The following is a 26,147-nucleotide window of genomic DNA, read 5'->3' on the forward strand; positions in this document are numbered from 1 at the left end:
ATTCACGCGGGAGGTTTGACATGCCACAAAACCAGGTTCAACCCATAATTTTTTTTTCATAAAATGCCCTGTACCAAGTCGGGAAAATGGCCATTGTTGCATTATAGTTCGTTTTTGTGTGTTACGTTTCGGTGTTGTGTCTGTGTTGTGTCATAGTTCTCTTAAAAGCCTATATTTGTAACGTTTCCCTCAGTTTTAGTTTGTAACCCGGATTTGTTTTTTTCTCTATCGATTTATTAATTTTAAACAGCGGTATACTACTGTTGCCTTTATTTACTGTCATAAGAGTACCTAACAATTATTAAGTGAACTTTAAAATCTCTTACTTTCGTTGGAGTACCAAGCAATATTGACTGCTATACCCCAATTTTTGACAATTGGTCTGTTTATTTTGCTCACACACTGTTGTCAATATAATGGAATTATATGTGACCGACATGCAAGTGAGAAGTTAAGCTATCTATAAAACCATGTGTAATTTACAATGTTTTGCATGAGGAAATGCCTGTGCAAAGGCATTCGGTTGATGTGTTTGAGCTTTTGAGTTTACCATTTGATAAATGACCTACGTTTTGCTATTTTGCTTTTTACTGAACTTTAAGATCTCTTACTTTAATCAGAGTACCAAGTATATATTAACTTAATTATTTGTATCTTACTTTAATTGGGGAACCAAGTGAAGATTCACCAGCATACAATAAGACTTCAAAAAAACATTTATCAGCAGTTAGTGGCATAGATGTGTCTGTTTGAAATGTCATTTCTAGATCGTACATTGGAGGTTTATAAACGTCAACAACAGCACGAAATTTGCAAGAGGTTATATTCTGTTCAGCCAAGCTCTTCCATTCCATAAAATCATAGCTGAAATAGACAACTTCTGTTTTTTTGCCATCAAGTATTACCTCTCTTCCACAGATCTTAGGTATTTCATTTTCTAAAATGTACAACAAATTCAATTAGTTTAAACATACTTGTTTATGGTATAACATCACTAATTCGAGCCCAGCCAGAAAGCACATACCAGAAAGAAATACATATTTAACACAAAATAGTTCCTACGCATGAGTGTAACTTTCAAAATATGTAGGATATTTATGTATTTTTGGCATCAAATGAAAGCTGAAGGACTTGGTGATCATTGTAGAACACTTTTGGACTTTAAATTTTAAATATTATAAAAAACTGCACCAAATTTTAACAAGAGGGTACATTTTTTCTGATTTTCAGATCTGAAGTACCTGTTTTGGAACATCCGAAGGTCCGGGAACCAGTTCTTTCTAATATGCCATTAAAGGTATGTTGATTTTTTCAGTACAAGACACCATAAAGTGTTGCTTTGACATGCAATGGTCGCCACTTTATTTGAACTTAAAATGAAAGAGGTGTGTCTGCTTGAAATGGAGGAATTTAACATAGAAAGCAATGGGACCATGAGTTATTGGTGTACTTCCTTATAGGGGATTGAGAAACAAGTAATTGCAACTTATTTTAATCCCTTGTGCAATTTGTAGAGGCATTAGCCTCCTCTTTTTCGAAATCGACAAGGGTGTCGTTCACGTGCAAGACATATTGTTATCTGTTAACACGAGTCAGACATTTATGATCCACTTCCGACGGACTATCATGGTTTCTCCATACCATACTATTAGATCGTGTCAAGAAAGATCCGAAAATTCAGTCCCTAAAATTTTCTCTCCAGAACGCAGAACCAGGAACCTCTGTTATGGTAGTCCGAAGTGCTACCAACAACACAACGGTTTTCCTTTTCAATTATTGGAGTAAATGATATAAACATTGATCCTACGTACACTTAATATCTGTAAAAATGCAATATCTACAATACTAGTAAACTTAGATTGACGATCAGTTTCTGCTCATTTTATTGAACAAACATTGACCATAAATATTTACTCATACTTATAGACAAACATTGACCATTAATATTTACTCATACTTATAGACAAACATTGACCATCAATAACTACTCATACTGATAGACAAACATTGACCATCAATAACTACTCATACCTATAGACAAACATTGACCATCAATAACTACTCATACCTATAGACAAACATTGACCATCAATAACTACTCATACTGATAGACAAACATTGATCATCAATAACTACTCATACTGATAGACAAACATTGACCATCAATAACTACTCATACTGATAGACAAACATTGACCATCAATAACTACTCATACCTATAGACAAACATTGACCATCAATAACTACTCATACCTATAGACAAACATTGATCATCAATAACTACTCATACTGATAGACAAACATTGACCATCAATAACTACTCATACTGATAGACAAACATTGACCATCAATAACTACTCATACCTATAGACAAACATTGACCATCAATAACTACTCATACCTATAGACAAACATTGACCATCAATAACTACTCATACTGATAGACACCACATATTGACCATTAATGTCTTCATATTCTAGTAGACAACTACAGCATGAATATCTTCTCATTTTGGTGGACAAAAATAGGCCATAAATAACTCTTATACTGATAGGCACACATTAAACATCAATGTTTACATATACTACAGGACAAACAGAATATCAGTTTCAACTCATTCTGGTGAACAAATTTTGACAATCAATAATTACCCATACGTGTAGTCACACATTAACCATCAATATCAACTTATACTGGAGGACACATATTGACCATCCATATCTACTAATATTGGTAGACACACATTGAACATCAGAATCTACTAATACTGGAAGACACACCGTCAACATAAAACTCATACTGGAAGTTACATCGTCAATATAAAACTCATACTGGAAGACACACATTGAGCATCACCATCTACTCATAATGATAGACACATTTTGATAATCAATATATACTCATACTGGTAGACAAACTTTGACCATCAACATATATTCATACTGGTAGACACACATTGACCATCAATAACTACTCATACTGGTAGACACACATTGCCCAACAAAATCTACTCATACTGGTGAACATATATTGATTATCAATATCTACTCATACTGGTAGACAAACCTTGACCATCACCATATATTCAAACAGGTAGACAAACATTGACCATCAATAACTACTCATACTGGTAGACACACATTGCCCAACAAAATCTACTCATACTGGTGAACATATATTGATTATCAATATCTACTCATACTGGTAGACAAACCTTGACCATCACCATATATTCAAACAGGTAGACAAACATTGACCAATATATAAATACTGGTAGACACACATTGCCCATCAATATCTACTCATACTGGTAAACACATATTGATTATCAATATCTTCTCATACTGATAGACAAACCTTGACCATCAACATATATTCATACTGGTAGACACACATTGACCAATATCTACTCCTACTGGTAGACACACATTGCCCATCAATATCTACTCATACTGGTAAACACATATTGATTTTCAACATCTACTCATACTGGTAAACAAACCTTGACCGTCAACATCTATTCATACTGGTAGACACACATTGACCAATATCTACTCCTACTGGTAGACACACATTGACCATCAACATAAACTCCTAATGGTAGACACACATTGACCATCAACATAAACTCCTAATGGTAGACACACATTGACCATCAATAACTACTCATACTGGTAGACACACATTGCCAATCAATATCTACTCATACTGGTAGACACACATTGACCATCAATATCTACTCATACTGGTAGACACACAGTGACCATCATTATCTACTCATACTGGTAGACACACATTGACCATCAATATCTACTCATACTGGTAGACACACATTGACCATCAATATCTACTCATACTGGTAGACACACATTGACCATCAATATCTACTCATACTGGTAGACACACATTGACCATCAATATCTACTCATACTGGTAGACACACATTGACCACCAATATCTACTCATACTGGTAGACACACATTGACCATCAATATCTACTCATACTGGTAGACACATATTCACCACCAATATCTACTCACACTGGTAGACACCCATCGACCATTAGTATACACAAGGTATACCAATAATTAGACAAACATTGATCATCAATATCTACTTGTAATTGTAGATGCACATTGACCATCTATATCTCCTCATACTTAACACACATTGACCATCAATATATAGTCAAAATTGTAGGCAAAAATGACCATGACATTTTTTCCTATGAGTGAACACATATTAGAAATGTCCAAAGTACCAAGTGGTAAGGTATGTCTTTCTAAAAAACTTTATCATCAGAATATAATCTTACTTGTACAGTTCCGACTGTTCCAGTTTTTCCATTCTGGGTGACCAGGCGAAGTTTCCACACATTTCACTTCCACAAAATCCTTATTATTTTCATTTTGTTTCCAACCATATCCTTGTTTGCAGATCTTTTTCTCGTAGTCATAGGAGTAGATTGAAATGTGATATGTCTTGTTTGGTACAGCCCTTTCTATAGTAGATTCATCCACTTGAGGAACTGTACATCCTAATACTTAAAATCGATATAATATATTAATATTTCTCCTATGATTGTGGTTTGTTATCGATTTAAGGTGGTATCTAACACTACAGGGAGATAACTCTGTAATATCAGCTAAACGTTTTAATTACGTTGTGTTGTAAAGGGAACACAAAGCTTCTCAATGATCAAAACTAGTCTTTGTCAAACTGCTATGTAACCAGTGTAATTTTTCTGATAAAATGGTTGGTTCAAATTATTTGAAATTTTTACATTTTTGTCAAAGGGTCAAAGTAAATACTTTGTCAAAATTTTATGAAAATTAAACGAGCCAAAATTATTTTAGTGAAGGTGTTGGGTACCACCTTAATGCTTTAATAGATATGTTTTGTATGACGCAGTGATACGAAAACCTGCTTTAATTTTGATTAGTTCATTAGCATCAGAAAACAATATTACGGCATGTCCATTAGTTTCGTTAGGTTAATGATGACTTTCAAAGGTTAAAGTCATATGAAACTTCAAATTTAAAAATAATGCATACATTTTTATTATAACTTAATAGCTATTTTGATTATAAAACGTCTGTAAAATACTTTTTTCTTAAGAAAATTTTTAAATTTGTGGAAACTAAGGAGAAGTTTGCTTTTTCAATTGGTTGCTTCCAGAAAAAACAATTTACCGATGTGTTTCCACATACAATGAATTTAGCGTTATCTTTCTCGTAAAAATTTGATGATCGCAATATGCATGAATTTGTCATTGAAATAAACTATTATGATCTTTGTGTACATGTTAAACACCTGCTAGATATCCATGTTTCTTTGTTGATTTAGTTTAGGTGGTAATTGGTAAACTAGAGCTTCAAAACACGACTTTAATAAGTTACCATATTTTCACATTATAACAGACTGATAGATTGTTTTTGACGATTGTGCAAAATGGATGCGTAAACAATTATAAAACCGTGTACAGAAGACTAAGTTCTCTTATACATGCTCAGGAATTGGATAGACATTATTTTTCACCAGTCTCTAGTTTCATATGATTTTAAAACGATGTAAATTTCGTCCATGGCAACGGACCTTCTTCAATAATATTCAAAACACTCAATCATTACCCCTGACAATCTCCTTTTTGTCAAATTATTTAACATTTTGAAGCGTATATTAAGTTTCCCATAACAGTTTAAAGAATGCATAAACTTTAAACGTCCACGAGTTTATGTATATTATACTAGAATACTGTTATAGGTATTTCTAGTACCTTATTGTACTACTCAATAACAAAACATTTGAAACAGAGATCCGGATTTAGAGATGTCGCCCAAACATATAATTCCGTCAACACGACGAGCAAATTTAAGACGTTCTGTCGATAGACGACGATTTGTATTAAAAGAGTACCGACACTTTAAAAAGAGGAATGTCATGCCAACTGACCCAAGGGAAAATTGATATTTAATCAATTAGAACTGGGATTCCTCCTAAAATCCACGTAGGAAAATAGTTGATTAGGTACAAAGTTTTTTCAGACAGATTTGCTCTGAATGCTTTGTGAATTGGTTTTTGAGATATAAGCCAAAAACTGCATTTTAACCCTATGTTCTATTTTTAGCCATGACGGCCCTCTTGGTTGGTTGGCCGGGTCACCAGACAATTTTTTTTCAAACTAGATACCCCAATGATGATTGTAGCCAAGTTTGGTTTAATTTGGCCCAGTTATTTCAGAGGAGAAGATTTTTGTAAAAATTAACAGACGACATCGGACGACGACGACGAGGACAACGAACGACGGATGTAAAGTGATGAGAAAAACTCACTTGGTCCTTTGCGTCAGGTGAGCTTAAGAAGGGATAGGTTTTAAGCAAAATTGTCCTGTCCCAAAGTACCTATGACATCTTTCGATTCTCTTTTAACAGTAGAAAAACAACAAAAGACGAAAATCAGACTCCTAAAACGTCACATATATATATAAGAAGATGTGGTACGAGTACCAACGGACTATTTCAGTCGTTTGAACTTAAAAACATTACAGTAAATACTTGTTAATTTTTACATTAACCAAACTCCTTATATTATAATTAAAAATTACGTTTGATAATGAAGTCAAATTTGCAGGAGGAGATTTCCCCTGTTGAACTAGTTGCTGTCACTATGTTGGTATATGTGCCAATTAAATACTTTGTTTCCTCAGCAGTTTGGCTTTCAATTTTCCAAGGTTTTCCATTACTATCCAGTGAAGTTGGGAAAGTCCACTCATCTAATGTGATGGATGCCACAGCTAAATAAGACGAATCGGTGTAGATTGATATATCTTCGGGACATTTCAAAGCATAAGCTGAATCTGAAATTTAAAAAAAAGACAAACAATTCATGCAAGTTTGTTAAATAATAAATTTTAAGACACAAAGATGTGCTATATTTCTACCTCAGGCGTAGATTACCTTAGCTGTATTTGGCAAAACTTTTAGGAATTTTGGTCTTTATTGCTCTTCAACATCGTACTTTATTTGCCCTTTTTCACTCTTTTTGGTGAATTCAAGCGTAGCGTCACTGATGATTCTTTTGTAGACGAAACGAGCGTCTTGTGTATATACAAAATTTATTCCTCGTTTCTTTAGTGAGTTAATTTGCAACCACTGGTTCGATGCCACTGCTGGTGGAGATTTATTTCTCGAGAATATCACCAGCCCAGTAGTCAGCACTTGTGCTGACATGAATTATCATTGATATGGTTATATTTATAAATTATCTGCTTACAAAATTTATAATTTTTGAAATACTGAGGCTTTTCTACCTCAGGCTTAGATTACCTTAGCTGTATTTTGCAAAACTTCTAGGAATTTTGGTCCTTAATGCTCTTCAACTTCGTACTTTATTTGGCCTTTTCACTTTGTGGTGAATTCGAGCGTCACTGATGAGTCTCTTGTAGACGAAACGCGAATCTGGCGTATATACAAAATTTAGTCCTGGTATATATGGTGAGTTTATTTACAACTACTGGGTCAATGTCATTGCTGGTTGAGTTTATTTCCCCGAGGGTATTACCAGCCCAGTAGTCAGAATTATCATTGATATGGTTGTATTTATAAATTAAGTTTACCAAATCTTCAATTTTTGAAATACTAAGGCATAGATTACCTTAGCTTGTCATGCTCATTGTCATTGTCACATAAATGTATAAAAGCTCTCCAGTTTTGGTTTGTACCGGGTCTTTGGCGAGCTAATGCAAACATGCATAAGGTCAATAGCCATGTTAGTGTAGTAGACCCAAATAGGGACACGGTTGCAGCAAAGAAACAGAGAGAATACTTTAAGTTATATTTCAATAGCCCCGCTGGATCTGTACCATGGCAGGAACGCATGGTAACATCACAGTAAATGTTTATATGCTTTCTCCTTCATTGTGTTTGTCATATTGATTATTATTTTGTATTGAAAAAATCTTGTAATAAAGTTTAAAAATATGAATAACTAAAAAAAGATGTGAATAAAAAAATATTTTAAAAAAAGTTGAATAAAAAATAGTAAAAACAAGAATGTGTCCATAGTACACGAATGCCCTACTCGCACTATCATTTTCTATGTTCAGAGGACCGTGAAATTGGGATCAAAACTTTAATTTGGAATTAAAATTAGAAAGATCATATCATAGGGAACATGTGTACTAAGTTTCAAGTTGATGTAACTTTAACTTCATCAAAAACTACCTTGACCAAAAACTTTAACCGGAACTTCGCACTATCATTTTCTATGTTCAGTGGACCATGAAATTGGGGTCAAAACTATAATTTGGCATTAAAATTAGAAATATCATATCATGAGGAACAAGTGAACTAAGTTTCAAGTTGATTGGACTTCCAACTTCTTCAAAAACTACCTTGACCAAAAACTTTAACCTGAAGCGGACGGACGAACGGAGGCACAGACGGACGGACGGACGGTCGAACGGAGGCACAGACCAGAAAACATAATGCCCCTCTACTATCGTAGGTGGGGCATAAAAATTAACAAATAAAAAAATAGTTACTAAAAGTATTTTGTTAAAATACGTAACCAAAAAGAAATGTTTTACACAACATATGTTATAAGCTTTAAAAAAATGATATCATTTTTGGATAACACATTTCACAACTAAACAGACGGACGGACAGACAGACAGGTTTTTCAAACAGGAACGAAAAATACCAGATGGACAGTCAAACTCATAGATCGGAAATAAACCGACAATGCAATGGCTAAGAAAGAAATGACAAATAGACACAATAGTACAAAAGACACAACATAAAAAACTAAAGACTAAGCAACACGAACCCTGCCAAAAACTGGGGATGATCTCATGTGTTCCGGAAGGGTAAGCGGGTCCTGCTCCTCATGTTGTACCGATGAATCAAAACATAGAATTTGTTTGAATATTCCTTAATTTATTTCTATCGTATAATATATATATCAGCGGATGTCCGAGTGCTGCATGTATGCAAGATGTCTTCAAGATTATGTTGGGACTATAAAAAAAAGATGTAGTATGATTGCCAATAAGACGATTATCCACAAGAGAGCTATACCACGTGATTTAGCTCAGTAATGACCGTACGAACCCAGTCAATAAATGCGTCTCGTTTCCTGTCGAAGCTGACTGGTCGCAATCTCTCAAGCACTTGTTGCTGCAGGACCATTATTTTATTGCTGCGGTCTTCAATGCCAGCCCAGAGAACATCCTCAGTTTCTGATGTATCATGTTTATATTTGTGAGCTTTTGATTTCAGTCCTGTCGTTTGCGAAATACTAGGCGTGTCAGCTTGGATTTCATCGATTTCATCATCAGATGTGGCCGAGGAAGCACAGTTTTCAACTGCTAGTAATTTTTTCTTCATCTTGAAAGAAAAGAAAAAGATTAATAGACTCTTGAATTATTAGTTGAAACTTTAACAATAACAGAGTCCAATCGTATTGCTCTACGTATTTCTTTATATTTTTGCTGTCATATGGATTTGAAGACCGCATATAAATTCAAAATAGGAATAAAAAATCTAGGAAAATAACACGGTCATTAAAGTCCACTAACCTCAGACTGATTTCTCGAAAACAAAAATCGAAATTGCTCCCAAAGAGTAAGTTGTGCATCGTGTTGAGCAACTGTTATTTTTGAAAAAAGCATCTCTTAGATTTGTGTTTTTTTTTCGATATTTGATTTGAAAAATATACATTTGAAAAATATTTTAATGTACCCCTTATAGTTTGCTGTTCTGTATGAGCCAAGGCTCCGTGTAGAAGACTGTACTTTGACCTTTTACAAATTGTGAATTGGACGGAGAGTTGTCTCGTAGCACTAATACCACATCTTCTTATATATATTCTTCTTTTTTTTCATTTCGATTTTTCCCTTCGAGTTACAATTCTAAAATCAATTTAAATCAATTAAGTCTTTATAGTATTATTTCTATACTTACACTCACTAATGTCTTCTTTTGTACCCCATGAACATGAGGATGGAGGAAATCGAAGTTCTGTATCACCCCATCCTCTCTCTCTGTATATTCTTTGTCCCCATCGCCGGATTTTGTTTTTTCAAGCGTCCGTATCTAGTTCTCATACTGGAATACCAAGTGTTCAGCACCAAGACGGACTTGCCGAGATCTTCTGCTTTTTCTACCCACATCCTTTCTTTCTTGCCGGTATCTTTATACGTTGTCATCTTCTTATTGTATAAAATTGGATGCGCCTCCATCATTTCTACCATGTTTTGCTCTTCCTCTAAGGTCAGATCTGTGTGCAATTTGTATCTTTTGTCCCTTTTCTCCAACTGATCGGCCATGCCTGACACATATGTGTCATTCCCACTTTCGTCCATTGAAACATCTTCATTTGTTTTTGATTGACCAGCAACAGCACTAGGTTGTTATGTAGTTTTGTTTTGTTGGTTCGACACCTCTACGGGATCAAGGTTAGTATAAGAGGCCCCTCTGCCTCTACCTCTACCTTTACCCCTTCCGCCACGCCCACGAGTTCTGGTGGATCTTGGTGGCATGTCTGTGTTGTTTCTGTTAAATATTCTTATAAATGAAAAATAGAAGGAATGAAACAGTATGTATATGGAGTTCGGTGCTGACATTATTGTTCAAAGCGTAGTAAGATCGCGGTATGAGCGTGGTATGATCGTAGTAAGGTCGTGGGTCGAGCGTGCTATAATCGCAGTAGAAGCGTGGTAAGATCATGTTAAAATCGCATAAATCGTGGTATGGTCGTAGTGAGAACGTGAAGAGCGTAGAAAGGTCTTGATAAGCGTAGTGAGGTCGCAGAATAAGCGTGGTGAGAACGTGGTATAATCGTAGCGGAATCGTTGTAGAAGCGTAATGAGGATGTAGTAGCATCGTGAAAGCAACGAAAATGTACATTTTCATGCCGCTCATACCGCGACCTCACCACAATCTGATTTTATTTTAGATCGTGGTGAACGTAGTGCGATCGTGGTCTAGTGGGACTGAGACTTACAACTTCACCAAATTTAATAAAGTTGAAAATGAAGGTAAACTGACATACTTCATACACTAATCTACATATTCCTTCTGTTTGTAATGACTGATATATAAATCTTAGCATATACCTCACCAAAACACAGGAAGAAAATATATGTCACTTACTTACTTACTTTTATGTGCATGCTAATCTACACTCCAGAATGGATCCATATAAACAACATTACATTCTATTTTGATTGAGCTATTGGTGATACGATCAGTGATTTTCGTTTGTTTGTTTCTGTATATCACTTTTCGGTCATCATTTTGTGCATAAATCAGGCCGTATGTTTTCTCTTTTGATTTTTTTTACCACTGCCATTACCGGACCTTTTATAGCTGATATAGCTGTATGGGGTTTACTCATTGTGGAAACATTTACTTCTCTGTAGGATTCTTATAAATGTTGCAGCCAATGCAGGTATGGAATATCATACCTTAAAAAAGAACTGAGTTGGATGTGATATATTTTTGATACATATTTTAAGAGATATACATACCTTGACATACAGTGTCGTTGTCTAATTGTAGATAAGTCATATTATAATTATCCATTTCGCATGTAAAAACAGCTGGTCCACCCATAGACACTTTACCATCGGAACAGGCAGCATTACATGAGGTTCCCCATAGCAGATTAGAACAGTTAGCGCCACCTTCATAGTCACTTATATTGCTGACCTCCTGTTTACACCTTACAACTGTAGAAATAAATGAGATTTGATAGAAATCATTACTGTAATTATTTATCTATTTGTTTCATTTTGAAATATACTGGGGATTGATAATCAATTGAATTATTATTTTAAAGAGGGTGTCCATGGAAAAACAAGGCAGTGGATGGCACATGACATATTTTATTTTCAAAATTTTTTCATCTATTTCATATCACAAATTAATTCTTTCTCAAAATTAAATTTCCTTTTTTATTAACTGCAACAAATAAAGAGAAAAAAAATACATAGAAAGCACTAGAAATTCATTAAAAAGGGGAGATAACTCTTCATTTTGTACACAATTTTGTTGCGTTGTTAGTTAACTTTAAAATCATTTTCTGAGCCATCCACTGTCGATTCAAAAATATCTTTGACATATATATCCTTTGTATGATATAAACATTGCATTGGAACCAAAAAACAGTGGGGAAAAACTTATGTTGTGCCACCCATATCATAGGATTTGCTAGATATTTACTTGGACAGCCTCTTAATTGTGAGATGCCAATTATCGTGGATTTCATGAGTTCAGGTGAACTATGATTTACACAGTTCTATTAACTACTAATCTTCTTTAGAATTATTTACAAACTTTGGCAAAACCATGAATTCAAATATCCACACATTTATTTTCTCAATCCACAAAAATGTATTATCATCAAAATATGCTATTCCACAGTAAAATAACAGTAAAACAAATATATATTCATTCTCGTGATTAGCTATAACTAACACGACATTGTCCTAACAAAGGAATAAACACATTGTTTATTGCCGAGAAAACATCTCAAACTGCAAGATGTCGTCCGTTTTACACAATGAACTGTGATGACATCAGTTTTCCTGATTACTGCCAATCTTGTGTCATTTGATCTCATCAATTTGAATCATTGAGTTCGAAAATATTCCGGGAAAAGACGTTAAGTTTTCTACCACAGTCCAACGATGACAATTTTGACGCCAATACAGATGGGTTTGTCTGAATTATGTAATGCGCTTACAACAGATTTTTCACCAATTAAACTACTTTTACTAGAATAGAAAGTATAAATTCCGAATCGTTGGTGATCAAATATTCTACAGAAAATAAGTTGTCATCCAGTAACATTAACATGATATATAGATATGCACCATAACAAGGATTTGTAAAGCAAGGTTTATGGATTGCCTTTTTATACAAGAATTATCATCAAAATGTGATACTGAATGTATATTTTATGGTTTTGAAGTATACATAACATTAAGACTTATCAGACTTTCTTTGTTCTTCATTGAAAGATTTTTGAGACTGGAAATATTTGTATTGCTGAAAATATCACTGTAATTACTTTCCCCTGTTGTATTATCCGAAGGACTTTTGTGATATGTTTGTGAGTGACTTGGTCCAGTTTATACACCATTAAATTCATTTAAAAAGGCGTTTAATCCTTATAATTCTTTAAATTGCAGATAGTAAAAATATTTTTCCACACTCGTTACCTCTATCACACATAAATTGTATATTTATGTCATTGAATAGGCCTGGCGCATGAATATATTTGTTGGTTAAAGCAAAAATATGCACTCAATGAAATTTGCTATCTGATAAAAAGTAAACTGCAAAAAATCTTAGTATCATTCAAACGAATATTTTAGTGTATTATTTTATTTAACGATTAACGCGCAGTGAAAATAAATTTACATTGGTTACGAAAAGAAGTTCAGTCAACGTCGTCTATTGAAAAAGATCAACAACCGGAAGTTCTCTCGGCCAATCATATAATTGTATACCCCAATGTGTAAATCATATAAGAATTATCAACAATTATTGGGCGCTTGATGTTTAAGCTTTATAGAAATATCACGTCTACCAAAGCTGACCGGTTGAAAGAAATTGAGGCACCGGTAGAGTAATGTCGTAACTATAACCCTGTCCCCTTTTCAATAATGTGACCTAGGGAGACTTAATACCGGTTTTGTACTAACCTGAGCAACACGACTGGTGCCACATGTGAGGCATGATCTGCTTACTTTCAAAAGCACCATGGGGTTAAAGTCATAAAACTTTGCTCAGTGCTCGGAGCACAAAAATCATGCTCGATTTATAAAATCTAACATTTCGATTTGATGATTTTGGAGTTTAAGTACAACAAACTGACTTCAAGGAATGGGAGAGGTAGTGATGTTTTGTAAAGTCATCTATCTGCAAGCTAATCTGTTACCATGATGTTTTGTTTACCATTAGTGAATATATGTATTAACTAGTCTTTGTGTCACTTGTTGTAGCCTTTAGCAAAACTTTTTTTTTCACCCAACGTGACTGATCCCAACATGTTCCTCCCAATTATACTCTTTGAGTTGGTTTTGGTTTAGCTTTATTTGTGCACATTCCTCCAGATAATGAAAAAAATAATGAAAAAAAAAGTAAAAATATGAAAATACACATTGAAAATAAGTTTCTTACTTTTTACAACTACATTCAACCAACATACAGTATCATTTCCTACATAGTATACAAAGAATTGTTTCCCAGGATCTTCATCTACTCGTGTTGGCAGTTCTGGAAAAAAGTTATAAGCTCCTGGAAATAATTCTGGATTCACTACAGCATAGTCTTTCCCTTTTTCATTGTTCAGAGTTAGTAAGTCCTCGTAAGGACATTCTTCAGCATGTGTCACAATTAACTGAACCAAAATACCTGAAAAAGGAAAGTTTATGATGCTGAAGTATTCAATATAAGTAAAATAATAAGATCTGTTCAGCTTTTTCTTATCTCATGTGGTAAAATTTAAAAAGTCAAAGAAATGTTCAAAGGAAACTGTATGACTCACGTGCTTTTTTTCTTTGCAAACGGGACTTCAACACATAAAAGAAGAAATTTGTCAATGAATAACATTTTTTTTTATAAAATTCCGAGGGAAAAAACATTTATCTTACTGTTTGTTTGAAAATATTTTTCAGCTCCTAAAATTGCTTCATCTGTTTTTATCATGGCGATGATTCTTTTTCGGTGTATGTCTCAACCGACTTGATATATGTGAATTTCAATGAATTTAATATTTTTATCACTTATAAAACAACTATGGATTTATTATCATTCGTTGGATACCATTTGGGTAAATGTTTCACACAAATTTAAATGGTCGACGAAATACAAATTTTAGTTTCGCATACATACAGATTTGCAAACAATGAAATATATGTGCACGAAAACATAACGTTCCCTTAATACACAAACAAATTGGAATCAAAGAAAATAAATGAATCTGCATTTGTAACCGTGAATTTCGATCTGCTGGAGTTTCGTAAAATGAAATATTTCAAATTAAGTCTTTTATGGTTATAGTATTGACATAGCTTACAAGTGAATTTCATCATCAAACAGTTTTTTAGAGCATGATACATGTATACGAATATAACACTTTTCTTTTATCAAGGTGTTATGTATGTATTGACAATGTTGCTTGCATTTCCTATCATATTTTTTTATTTTGATAGAGGGTTGTTGCGCACAAAGAAATCTATTAAATCAAGAGTTCCAAATGGTGAAGTTGAAATCATAACTTCAAAAATTTAACTGACGCCATCATCAGTTGGTTGACTGTTATGGAATTAACGTTTCACAAATGATATCGGATATGTTCCTTAAGTCGTTACTAAAATCTCCTCCGATTTCATGAATATGACCAACCAAATAAGACTTTTTACCGGATTTGTTATAACATAAGCATAAGCAACATGACTGGTGTCACATGTGGAGCAGGATCTGCTTACCCTTCCGGAGCACCTAAGATCACCCATATTTTTCGGTGGGGTTCGTGTTGTTTATTCTTTAGTTTTCTGTGTAATATCATGTGTACTATAGTTTATCTGTTGGTCTTTTTTCATTTTTAGCCATGGCGTTGTCCATTAAATTCCGATTTATGAGTTTGACTGTCCCTCTAGTATCTTTCGTCCTTCTTTTACAACTCATCACCAGCAAGCTCAGCTGATCAAACATGAATACAATTTATTAGGACAGTATAAGAAAATATTTGGTGTATGAACAGACGCATGGATAAGGTAATGGATACAGCATTCTAATTTAGCCGGCACTTTGAAAGCTGTGGTTCAATATGTTTACTTTATAATAAACTAGAGGCTCTAAAGAGCCTGTGTCGCTCACCTTGGTTTATGTGAATATAAACAAAGGAAGCAGATGGATTCATGGTGATGGTGATGTGTTTGTACATCTTACTTTACTAAATAGTATTGCTGCTTACAACTATATCTATCTATAATGAACTTGGCCCAGTAGTTTCAGTGGAAAATGTTAATAAAAATTTACAAATTTTATGAAAATTGTTAAAAATTGACTATAAAGGACAATCACTCATTAGGGGGTCAATTGACCCATCGGTCATGTTAACTTATTTGTGAATCTTACTTTGCTGAACATTATTGCTGATTACAGTTTATCTCTATCTATAATAATATTCAAGATAATAACCAAAAACAGCAAAATTTTCTTAAAATTACCGATTCAGGGGCAGCAACCCAACAACAGGTTGTCCGATTCATCTGCAAATTTCAGGGCAGATAGATCTTGACCTGATAAACAATTTTACTTCATTCAGATTTGCTCTAAATGCTTTGGTTTTTGAGTTATAAGCCAAAAACTGCATTTTACCCCTATGTTCTATTTTTAGCCGTGGCGGCCATCTTGATTTGATGACCGGGTCACCGACACAGTTTTTAAACTAGATACCTCAACGATGAGTGTGGCCAAGTTTGGATTAATTTGGCCTAGTAGTTTCAGAGGAGAAGATTTTTGGAAAAAGATAACTAAGATTTACGAAAAATGGTTAAAATTGACTATAATAAGCAATAACTCATCAAGGGGTCAACTGACCATTTCGGTCTTGTTGACTTAATTGTAAATCTTACTTTGCTGAACATTATTGCTGTTTACAGTTTATCTGTATCTATAATAATATTCAAGATAATAACCAAAAAACAGCCAAATGTCCAAGACCTGATAAACAATTTTACCAGATTTGCTCTAAATGCTTTGGTTTTTGAGTTCTAAGCCAAAAACTGAATTTTACCCCTATGTTCTATTTTTAGCCATAGCGGCCATCTTGTTGGTGTGCCGGGTCACCGGACACATTTTTAAACTAAATACCCCAATGAAGATTGTAGCAAAGTTTGGTTTAATTTGGCCGAGTAGTTTAAGAGGAAAAGATTTTTGTAAAAGTTAACGACGACGGACGACGGACGACGACGGACGCAAAGTGATGGGAAAAGGTGAGATTAAAATAAACCATTTTAAATCTATTTTTGCTTTTATTAAAGTATTCATTATACATAGGCGGATCCAGGGGGCCTGGGGGGCCCGCCCCCCCCCCCCTTTTCGTGGGAAAAATTTGGTTGATTATACAGGGAATCATTGAAGCATGACTGGAGCGCCCCCCCCCCTCCTTTAGGAAAAGTTCTGGACCCGCAACTGTCATAGACATATCACAACCTTCCAATGAGGGTGTGGACTCTTGCTACCTGTTGAATACAATACTGTGATATTTAAATGAAGGACATCAATATATATATGAGTTAATTAATTTATTTAATGGCGTTGCGTTTTTGTCAAGTGCTTGTAGAGCTTTTGTATCAGAATACATCATGAGATGGGTGTCCTGAACTTATACACTTTATTCCCACATCTACCTTATTTTAATACTTACAAATAGCAATTAGCACTTTATTATCCATTCTGTAAAACAAAACAAGTTAGGGCCGTTACTACATGGAGGCAAATTTTGGTGGTAATGTGACTTATCTGTTCCCGGGTTTGTCTTTTGGTCATTGATTGCCCTTCTTTATGACTATTGTCTCAGTTCTGAATGTCATTTGTAAATTAGTAACTTTGTTTTAAACGTGAGTTTTATTATATTAGAGGGCCTTTTGTCTAATTTTAAAAACTACTTAAAATTGTAATAATATATGAAATTCGTAGACTTAAGAATTGAAAAAGATCTACGATCTACGGTTGTGAGGTTTGACAATGTTACATGTCCTCCAATGTCCATCGCGGATCGATTATTCGAGAAAATGTTTTGAGAAGATACGATGACATATTGGTCGTTTTTTCAAGGAAAAATAAACTTTATATTAAAGAATACAAACTGGTTCTCTTTTCTGTAAATAAAACTAAAACGCTGACATGGGTAAAATTAAAGTGAGACAACCAATCTCCCGGAATCAAATCATTTAAAACGAAAAATAATGTATTGCCATATGACCTTTTTCATTGAAGGACTAAACTTGCATTAAGCCGTGTTCAGGCCCTTAAATAGAAAATAAACGGGGTTATGGAGGAAATGTGCATGGGACAAAATCACACACAATACATAGAAAAAATACAAATTATCAATGAACAGGGCTTTTATTCCTGTTCTTCATCTTTACAATCGCTGGAGACTCTTCAAAATGAACGAATCTTCCATACCCTATAACAAGGTCAAGACGTCCCCTAGCGTCGACTTAGGTAGTTCTTAAAGTATTGTACTGTGAATAATTTCAAAATCACAATAAAATTACACCAAAGTCTAAACACAATACAAGACCAGAACAGACAGATTCGACATTAATCATCCGGTATACATATAAAACAGCATTAAAACAAAATTTGCCTTTAGATTAAGAAAGGATCCGGGAAACTTTCATAATGCACGATTTTGTGTCATTATTTCAAGAGCTTCTGGGGGCCTTCAGCGACCCCCAGACCTCTCGCCGAAAATGTTACGCCTCGCTTCGCTCAGCGACTATATTTTGCCTCACTTTGGAAAAAGGCTAGTTACGGCCCTGCAAGTACAAATAACTCTAGGTGAAATACAGAAATATATATACTCCTGATGATACTCATACTTTATAATTAATTATGGAATAACTCATCCAAGAATTGAAATGTTAAAATTTATCTACACATATTTGCTCTGTTTATATTTTTCTTAGTTTTGTTTTGTGTACTGTTATTTGTCTGTTGGTCACCAGTTGTACACAATTCAAATAAGTGTGTTATGTCATCATGTGTAAATGAAGCAGAACAAGAAAGCATCAACAAATCTACATGCATCAACTAAGAAAAGTCTTGTAAGCAATAGAAGCAAACTACTTATTGCATAATACAACTTGGCTAGCTATAAACCCGGGTTCAATCCACCATTTTCTACATAAGAAAATGCATGTACCAAGTTTGGAATATGACAGTTATTATCCATTTCTTTGATGTGTTTAAGCTTTTTGACTTTGCCATTTGATAAGGAACTTTCCGTTTTGTCTATATGCCATTTTGTTCCTCTCTGTTGAAATAGTTTGCTTTATATTGATTAAAATTATAACATAGTGTTTACTGCTGTATCCTAATTTTAGAAATGTTTACCTAAGAAGATGTGGTGTGAGCTCAGGGTGTGAGTGCCAATGAGACAACTCTCCATCCAAATAACAATTTATAAAAGTAAACCATTATAGATCAATGTACCGCTTTCAACACGGAGCCTTGGCTCACACCGAACAATAAGCTATAAAGGGCTTCAAATATACTAGTGTAAAACCATTCAAACGGGAAACCCAACGATCTAATCTATATAAAAAAAAACGAAATAAGAAAACGATAAACACGTATAAATTACACAAACAAACGACAACTACTGTACATCGGATTTCTGACTTAGAACTGGTGCAAACATTTGCAACGTCATAAACCTTTTAATGGTACCAAACCTTCTCCCTTTTTCTGAAACAATACATTTTTTTAGTATAACATCACAACATAGAAATGTTTGTTATGCTCACACATTGACAACTGTTGTCAATATAATGGACGTTTAAGCGACTGTCATACAAGTGAGAGGTTTAGCCAGCTATTTAATCCAACATTTTCTACCTAAGGAAATGTATTTACTAAGTCAGAAATTTAACAGTTGTTTTCCTTTCATTTGATGTGTTTGAGAGACTTTGATTTTGCCATTTGATAAGGGATTATTCGTTTTTAATTTTCATTGGAATTCGGTTTTTACTTTTTAATAGAACTTTTACCTTTTAACTAATTATTTATACACAATAAAAAAAAATCCATTTTTCTGTTAAATTTATATACACTGTATTTTGTAACTCTAAACAGTTTTAATAAACAATAAACAAAAAACTATGTTAATTGGACATGCTTTGATACTATATATGCCCTTGAATTTTTACTAGATAACATTTTTGTTCGCTTTGGGGATTCCGTATATCGTCAGATTATCGGAATTCCAATGGGGACTAACTGTGCACCACTTATTGCGGACCTGTTTTTGTATTGTTATGAGTTACAATTTATGACAAAAATAAGCAAAGACCCATCGAAACAACATCTGATAAACAAACTTAATAATACTTTTAGATATTTGGATGATATTTTGGCTCTCAATAATGACGACTTCGGTATGTATATTAATGAAATTTATCCTGTTGAACTTCCTTTAAATAAAGCTAATACTAACAATGACCACTGCCCTTTTCTCGATCTTGATATCTATATCACTACTGGAAAGCTGAATTCTAAGTTTTATGATAAAAGGGATGATTTTTTCATTTCCTATCGTTAATTATCCGTTTTTAGATGGTGACGTTCCCTTGTCACCATCTTACGGTGTTTATATATCTCAACTTGTACGATTCGCTCGTGTATGTAACAATGTTTTAGATTTTAACGAGAGCAATTTATGTATTACCGAAAAATTATTACACCAGGGTTTTCGATATCACAAACTAGTCAAAACATTTACTAAATTTTATCATCGGTATAAAGACATCATTCGTAAATATAGCTCAACATGCAGATTTCTAATACGTTCAGATATTTCACATCCAATTTTTTATGGAAATATTCTTTATAAAGCACAAAGGTGTCAGTATTCACCTCAGAAACTTACAAAACCTTTGAATAGACTTATTAAGAAGGGATATAATTACGATACTGTTGTCAAGTCATTAAAGATTGCATATTTTGGCGTTAATATTGAGTAACTGATAAGGTCTTTGAATCGGAACTAAACACATTTATTCTAAAAACAGTTGTTAGCATGACACGGGTTATGTTCTTCTCATATATGTTATGATGGTATGATACAAAACCCCTAACGGGAAGGATTGTGCCTGATGTTCATATGATGAAATCATAATCTTTCAGTCAGTTTAATTGAAGTCTGGAGGCTCCGAGCTGGCATGTCAGTTAACTGCTAGTAGTCTGTTGTTATTTATGCATTATTGTCATTTTGTTTATTTTCTTTGGTTACATCTTCTGACATCAGACTCGGACTTCTCTTGAACTGAATTTTAATGTGCGTATTGTTATGCGTTTACTTTTCTACATTGGTTAGAGGTATAGGGGGAGGGTTGAGATCTCACAAACATGTTTAACCCCGCCGCATTTTTGCGCCTGTCCCAAGTCAGGAGCCTCTGGCCTTTGTTAGTCTTGTATTATTTTAATTTGAGTTTCTTGTGTACAATTTGGAAATTAGTATGGCGTTCATTATCACTGGACTAGTATATATTTGTTTAGGGGCCAGCTGAAGGACGCCTCCGGGTGCGGGAATTTCTCGCTACATTGAAGACCTGTTGGTGACCCTCTGCTGCTGTTTTTTATTTGGTCGGGTTGTTGTCTCCTCGTTGTCTCTTTGACACATTCCCCATTTCCATTCTCAATTTTATTAAAGCAGTAGTAGACATTTTATTTTAGAAAACAGTTGAAAAGCAGTGTTAGAAAAGATTTTAAAAAATATTTTTTTCCCAATTTATTAATAATTTTATGATAATGATAAAACCACTGTTATCTTTTACATGTTTTACCTGTTATTGGCGCAAAAGAAATATTACATTGTGACCTAAATGCAGGTCTCACTTTACTTTCATAAATTTCTATTTTTAGACCTATGTAAACATCTATAATTTAACACTTGTAGATAAACGTTAGTTTGATTTTTTTCAAATAAAGGAGCACCGTTTCTTAACCGTTTGAATATATGTTGGTGTCAAATTATTTGTGTTATTCTCAGTTTTCTCTTCTCTTATTTCTATATAAACACATTGATTCTAGAAAGTATATAAACTAATGAATAGTATATATTACTTACAATAATATCAGTTTAAAGTAATCCAACAAATTGATAAAATAAACACGCTGTTCTAGTTTTCGAACTTTTTAAGATAAAAAAAAAAGGTCAGATAACTGTGCTAATAATATAAAAACGATAAGGGGTCAACAGCCTAGACATCGCTGGGGACGTCATCGTTGAGCACGGTAGTTCACGGAGAGGACACTAAGGAAAGATAACTGTGTCTGTATTATCTATTTGAGATGTGTCATAGTTATATCGCTTTAAATAAGTTTCCTTAAGATTGACTGCTCATAACAAGAACTTTTAACATATTTAAATTAACTTGCATGAATCGAAAAAGATGTTATATAATATGAATATTCAAAGAAAGAAAACAAATATATACTGCGTTTAGTTCTTTAAATCTTCATCAAATGCTCTCATTATTATAATAAATTTTATTATAATTGTTATGGTCATTTCAATTTTTATTAGGCAACTAAATCACTGCTAATTCGTATGTGCATTCTTTATTCCTGTAAAAAGAGAAACTGCCAATTTTCTCTGTATTTGTTTTCATAAACGCGTATATATTCATATAAGAATAATTATTAATCCCAATATAATTTGTAAAAGTAACTTTTAAAAACGTCCTTGGTAAATATATCTGAAAAATCTTATAGTATTTGCCTCATATACCGTCCGTCTATTTGTTGAGCTTAAAATGAAAAATGTTTGGCGTAAATATACACGGTCTATATACCTTATATAATGTACAAAAACGACCTGCGCGCTGAATGTAAAATCAAGAAAGCACCAATCTGACAGCATACAATGAAGACTAGGACGATTAATCGATTCATTCGTTAATTTTGATTATCTAAACGTCCAGTGGCAAACACAGTTCGATATCATGTAAACCCAATGGGAAGGTTCTGAAGTTCTTCTTAGAAATATTGCTTTGCTAAGGACAACTTAAAGATTTGTATAAGATTTGTATAACTGCTACTTATTAAATGTACAGAGAAATAATTTTCGCAATAAATAAATCGGTTTAGTGTCTCTACTGCGTCCCGACGTGACTTCGTATTTAAACATCACGCACAGCCTTAAAAGGAGATGCCCTGGAAGTATGGATTTTAGGATGATAGGCAGAAGAATTTCAACTGACCATTGTTGTCTAAACAGTCCAGGCAATTATTGGTATTCGTAATATTCCTCAAACTTGTTATATTACGACAAAAAGTAACATTACAGCTTTGTGTAATATAAGGTCTATATTACAAAAATGCGTAATAATCAATATTACGAATATCTGTAATATAGATTTTTTATATTACGAACAATTGTAATATATGAATAAATGGCTGTTTCGGAAATTTTGACGTGTCTTACCATGACACCAAGTAGTCTTTCTAAAAGAAATGCATACGGTAATCATTTTTACATATGCAGAAAATTTTGTTTTACAGCCGAAAAAAATATGTTTACAAAATAAATGCTTTCCTCCGAAATTTCCTAACTAACAACTGAAGTTTGCACAAACTGTTCATTCCTACAATCTTCAAATTAATTTTCTGTGAAAGAATTACAGTTTCTCTTAAAAGAAACGTTTTATGTGTTGTACTTTGAATGCTAGTATTACGTCGTAAAATCTTTAAAGAAACATGTGTATCGATTCCAAACCACATTTCAATGGAGACAACTCTTGGTCGCTTAGAAGTGGTTAAAAATCGTTATAAAAGTATAAATCGTTGTCTCCCTTAAAATTGTTCTAACACACTTGAAATTTCAATGTTTGTCAGTAGCTGAAAAAAAATAGGTCCTGCAAAATTATCTAAAGGAGGGGCGAAAGATAATTAACAAAGGGACAGTCTAACTTATAAATCTAAAACAAACTGACAAAGCCATGGCTAAAAAGAAAAAAGACAAACAGACAAATGATGATTGTATGTGCTTTTTATACAAATCTTCAACTACTAGTATTATGAAAGAATTCAATCAGTGAAGTTTCGGAAAAGAAAAGAGATACATGCAATATTGTTTTCGACTTTCTGTTGGCTTTCAGCAAGCCAAGGATGTATGCAAAATTTAAGCAAACGCAGTGACATATCCCATTTACTGTTCCTTGAACTTAAATTTTATAAAAAAAAAAAAAGCTGTTTCATAGTCTTTAACACTGTCATCATCACCCTTTCTACTTGACACTATCATTATTCCTGTTTCTCTATTGATATTTATTTGCCATCGATCTTTGATTCCATCAGATCCTGACAATATTCTCTTACATGTTCTGCCATCTGGAGATAATACCACGATACTATTGTTTCCATTGGAAGCTATATAAACAAAGCCGTTCTTGTCTAATGAAAGTCCTCTTGGTTTGGCAACGTCTGGGTTCTGATATGTCCACAAATGTTCTCCAGTAACACTATAACAACTGACTTTGTTTTCATGATAATTGATAGATACCATATATATTTCTATGGAATAATGCAATAGGTCCAACTCCTCCCATTCCTTCTAAGATTGTATGAGACATGTCATTCAGATTCACTGTAGTACATTGAGCACCACCACTGGTGATCACGAAAGCTTTACCATCTGCTACTCCATAACATTCATGAGAAAGTTTAATTGTTTGAATAATTTTATTCTTTTCAACATCCACCACAGCTATCTGGTTTGCTGATCTTAATGTGACAGCCACTGTATAATTTCTGACGAAGCAAACATCACAAAGATTCTTTGTGAATGTAACTACATTTCTGATGAAGATGCCATCGTTACTAAATAGCACTAGTTGTTTTTGGTTGTTATCAAGTATCATAATTCTGCTATCAGGTAATATATGACAGGCCCTTATATTTAACGTCATATCTTTTGGACTTGTTAGTCTTGTCAACAAAGATGGCTTTATTTGTTCAATTCAAGGAACTTCTGGAACCAAGTGAAGGGCTTAATTCTTTCTGCCGGTCTTTAGTCGAAGTGTAGAAGATGTGGTATTGATATTAATATCTCCAAATGATTTCACATCTTGTAAAAATGATTGAAGAGCAGATGAAATGTTGATCTCTATGTTCTTGTCAGTGAAGTTTTCTGCACTCTCTAAATCTCCTATATATTTTGCAGTTTTCTCAATTTCCTTAAGACAAATATACATCTGTAGCTCTGTTGCATGTTGTACCAGATTGGTAAACTGACTCTGCATTTGGTCTATCTGACTGGATCCCTGTTCCATTTGTTGCAGGATAGTGGCCATGTTTGCTCTCAGTTTTGAATGTTTAGACTCTAAGTCATTAAGTATGTTTTGCTCTAATTTGTTTAAGTAATCATTGATCGACTTCCTCATATAACTGATTTCCTTATCGGCTTTGGTTTTCTGAATATTGATGGTGCTGATTCTGGCTTTCAGGTACATAATGGCTGTAAAGTTTTCCTTTACATTTTTCAAATCTTTTTCAAAAAGTTGAACAGAAGCAGATGATTTTACTTGCTGTAGGGTATCAGACAATGTCTTGGTATTTTTTATGTTTATCAGTGACACACTCTACATAGCATGGACAGGCATGGAAAGAACAGTAAAATCCAATCATCGTATTGTGGTCTCTGCACTGACTACTAATTTGTTGCATGAATGTAGGTAACTTTTTGTAATTGTCAGCTGACATGGTTTTATGATGTTTAGACAGTCCAGACTTGCTGTGAGTTTTTTCACAGTCTCCACAAAAGAAAACTTCACATTCTGTACACCATATGACTGCTGTATTTGAGATTCCATCATATTCACAAATTGTACAAAAGTGCTTGACTGATGAGGCCATTACTGTTTCTTTAAATCTGAAATAAAGTGAGAAAAAAATATCAGAAATGAATAATTCAGTTATACATAAAACAGTGTATTACTATAGAAGAGGGACGAAAGATACCAGAGGGACAGTCAAGCTCATCAATCGAAAATAAACTGACAACGCCATGGCTCAAAAATGAAGAAAAAAAACAAACAACAGTACACATGAGACAACATAGAAAACTAAAGAATAAACAACACCAAAAACTAGGGGTGTTCTCAGGTGCTTCGAAAGGGTAAGCAGATCCTGCTCCACATGTGGCACCCATCGTGTTGCTTATGTGATAACAAATCCGGTAAGTAGTCTAATTCAGTATGTCACATTCAGGAAAGGGAAGGGGATTGTAGTTAATGTGTAAATATTCTTTATAAAGCACAAAAATGTCAGTATTCTCCTCAGAAACTAACAAAACCTTTAAATAGACTTATTAAAAGGGGATATAGTTACGATACTGT

At 33.8% G+C, this 26,147-nt stretch overlaps 2 protein-coding genes across 2 annotated transcripts; both read right to left on the reverse strand.

The window, feature by feature from the left end:
* Nucleotides 1–644: 644 nt before the first annotated feature.
* On the reverse strand, nt 645–24,719 carry LOC139515081 (uncharacterized). Its single transcript, XM_071304641.1, has 6 exons — nt 24,314–24,719; nt 14,191–14,424; nt 11,532–11,732; nt 6,606–6,857; nt 4,317–4,544; nt 645–937 (listed from the first exon to the last, which is right to left on the reverse strand). The coding sequence occupies exons 1-6, from the start codon at nt 24,717–24,719 to the stop codon at nt 645–647; spliced, it is 1,614 nt and encodes a 537-aa protein (XP_071160742.1).
* Nucleotides 24,720–25,347: 628 nt separating this feature from the next.
* LOC139515082 (uncharacterized) lies at nt 25,348–25,665 on the reverse strand. The gene has a single exon (XM_071304642.1). It carries the CDS (start codon nt 25,663–25,665, stop codon nt 25,348–25,350), a length of 318 nt encoding a protein of 105 aa, XP_071160743.1.
* Nucleotides 25,666–26,147: the final 482 nt, after the last annotated feature.

This window comes from Mytilus edulis, chromosome 3, assembly GCF_963676685.1.
Source record: "Mytilus edulis chromosome 3, xbMytEdul2.2, whole genome shotgun sequence".
NCBI lineage: Eukaryota > Metazoa > Mollusca > Bivalvia > Mytilida > Mytilidae > Mytilus > Mytilus edulis.

Excerpts from the sequence above, each read along its gene's own strand:
- LOC139515081 (XM_071304641.1), bottom strand. The coding sequence starts at position 24,719 with ATGACGTTAAATATAAGGGCCTGTCATATATTACCTGATAGCAGAATT. Across the intron at positions 14,425-24,313 it reads ATTCCATAGAAATATATATG|GTATTTTGGTTCAGTTAATT; the intron begins GTATCTATCAAT and ends TTCCTTTTTCAG. Across the intron at positions 6,858-11,531 it reads CAACGACACTGTATGTCAAG|ATTCAGCTTATGCTTTGAAA; the intron begins GTATGTATATCT and ends TTTAAATTTCAG.
- LOC139515082 (XM_071304642.1), bottom strand. The coding sequence starts at position 25,665 with ATGGCCTCATCAGTCAAGCACTTTTGTACAATTTGTGAATATGATGGA.